Source organism: Octopus bimaculoides, chromosome 30 (assembly GCF_046866305.1).
Source record: "Octopus bimaculoides isolate indiv1 chromosome 30, ASM4686630v1, whole genome shotgun sequence".
Classification (NCBI taxonomy): domain Eukaryota; kingdom Metazoa; phylum Mollusca; class Cephalopoda; order Octopoda; family Octopodidae; genus Octopus; species Octopus bimaculoides.
The window spans coordinates 17026209-17028708 of NC_142957.1; the positions used below are offsets into that span (position 1 = coordinate 17026209).

At 29.7% G+C, this 2500-nt stretch overlaps 1 protein-coding gene across 1 annotated transcript in view; it reads left to right on the plus strand.

Moving 5' to 3' along the window:
• LOC149130241 (transcriptional regulator ERG homolog) overlaps positions 1 to 2500 on the plus strand; it is a 118059-nt gene that overhangs the window by 115361 nt on the left and 198 nt on the right. Inside the window, exon 4 of the mRNA XM_089346509.1 lies at positions 1461 to 2500. This exon is cut by the window's right edge and continues 198 nt beyond it. Coding sequence (XP_089202635.1) covers positions 1461 to 1993 — 533 coding nt within the window. The 3' untranslated portion in view covers positions 1994 to 2500. The remainder of the gene's footprint in view (positions 1 to 1460) is intronic.

Below are 2500 nucleotides of genomic sequence, written 5' to 3' on the forward strand. Positions count from 1 at the left end.
CTCATATTTCTTACGGCTTTCATTGTTTCTTTCGCTGAAATTTCGTTGCCCACGCGCGAGCACACACACACACATGTGCAGGCTCGCACACACCCGGGCATGTTGACACATTTACGGGCAGATGCAACCACTCAAACACAATAATTATGATCATGCATAACAAAAAAGAACATTATTTGAAAAAGACATCCATCTATCTATCTATCTATCTATCTATCTATCTATCTATCTATCTATCTGTTTACTTATATCTACTGATATATATATATATATATATATATATATATATATATATATATATATATAAAGAATTAATAAATTAATTTATATCCGTTGAATCTTTACATCTTCAAACTCATTAATACATAATACACACACACACATATATATTAATATATATATATATATATATATATATATATATATATATATATATGCTGATGAACGAAATCTAGATTCATTCTAGTAATCGCGAAATCGGCCGATACGCAGTTAAGTTTATTTAAAAGAAAGTTGGTCGTCTTCTGTTGGTTGTTTTTCCTCGCATTAGGTACTAAATGTGGTTACTTTGAGAAGTCCACTGTGTGGCGTTATTATTTTCTGTAATAATGCCCTTTATATAATATATATATATATATATATATATATATATATATATATATATATATATATATATATATATATATATATATATATACATATATAAATATATATATATATATATATATATATATATATATATACATATATAAATATATATATATATATATATATATATATATATATATATATATATATATATATATATACATACATATATACATATATATATATATATATCATTCGCCATGATAGATCGCTGACCACCACTACACATTTTTTCTCTACTCGTTTCTTTCGGTGTTCCCTTCTGTTGAAGAGCGTAGGCTCGAAACGTTAAAGACTTTCTCTATTCCCGAGCGTTATGCTAATACATGATATCTTAATTACAAAAATACCGTAAGATTTTTTTGTTATATACAGTGGATGGTTATTGAGGTCCAGTAGACAAAAATAGTAATCAAAGGGCCGAAAATCACGATTTACAAACTTCAGCCTACATAAGGGGACGTGTGAAAAAGCAAAACATGTTTTTAAAGAAGTATATATAAAACTAGTTTTTAGGCATTGAATGAATGTAGGATCCACCAGAATGAAATAGGAACAAAGGGGGAGGGGATACATTGGGAATCCCTGATCTACATCTTCATGCTTTTATTATTTTATTCTGTTCTTTCATGTTACTAATTTTAACCCCTGTTTTTCAGTTCCATCTTTACTAATCACATATTTATTACATTTCTAACCTTTCTCCTTTTTTTTTCTTTTTCATCTCTAACCTCAACCAAACAACCAACTAACCAACTTACTAACCAACTTACTAACCAACTTAACACACCAAACGTCTTACCCAATTCCAGGAAGTGGGCAGATCCAGCTGTGGCAGTTTTTGCTGGAGTTACTTTCCGATACTGGTAACTCGAATTGTATAACGTGGGAAGGTACGAACGGCGAGTTCAAACTGGTGGACCCCGACGAAGTCGCTCGCCGCTGGGGCGAGCGCAAGAGCAAACCAAACATGAACTACGACAAACTCAGCCGTGCCCTTCGCTATTACTACGACAAGAACATCATGACAAAAGTACACGGTAAACGGTACGCGTATAAGTTTGATTTCGCCGGACTGGCGCAGGCCATGCAGCCCTCATCGGCTGACCCTACAGCGTACAAGTACCAACAAGATATACTCATGTCAACGTATCATCATAATAACAAACTGAATTTTATGAACGCTCACACGCCGACCGCCTCAGGGCTTTTCTCGACAGCTTCCAGTTACTGGGGGGGTCCCGGTTCTAATATCTACCCCAACATCACGAATCACTCTATGGCGCATCACGGACACGTTGCTTCACATTTCGGTACTTATTACTCGTCATCGTGGAGTGGATGAAGTGAACTTTAAGAAATATTAATAATAATAATATTAATAATGATAATAAGGACACAAATGTATATATATATATATATATATATATATATATATATATATATATATATATATATATATATGTATACACATATATATATATATATATATATATGTATACACATATATATATATATACATATATATATATATATATATATATATATATATATATATATATATATATATGTAAAGAGACAGAGACAACAAAAATACATAAAAGAATAAAATGGAAAGTTATTGGAAGGAAACAAATGAAAATATAAATAACAATAATAATCCGAATAAAACAGATGAACAAAGGTTTAAGATATATATATATATATATATATATATATATATATATATATATATACGTATATATATATATATATACGTATATATATATATATATGCGTATATATATATACATATACATACATATGCGTATATATATCTGCATAAATATGTATGTATATGTATATATACATA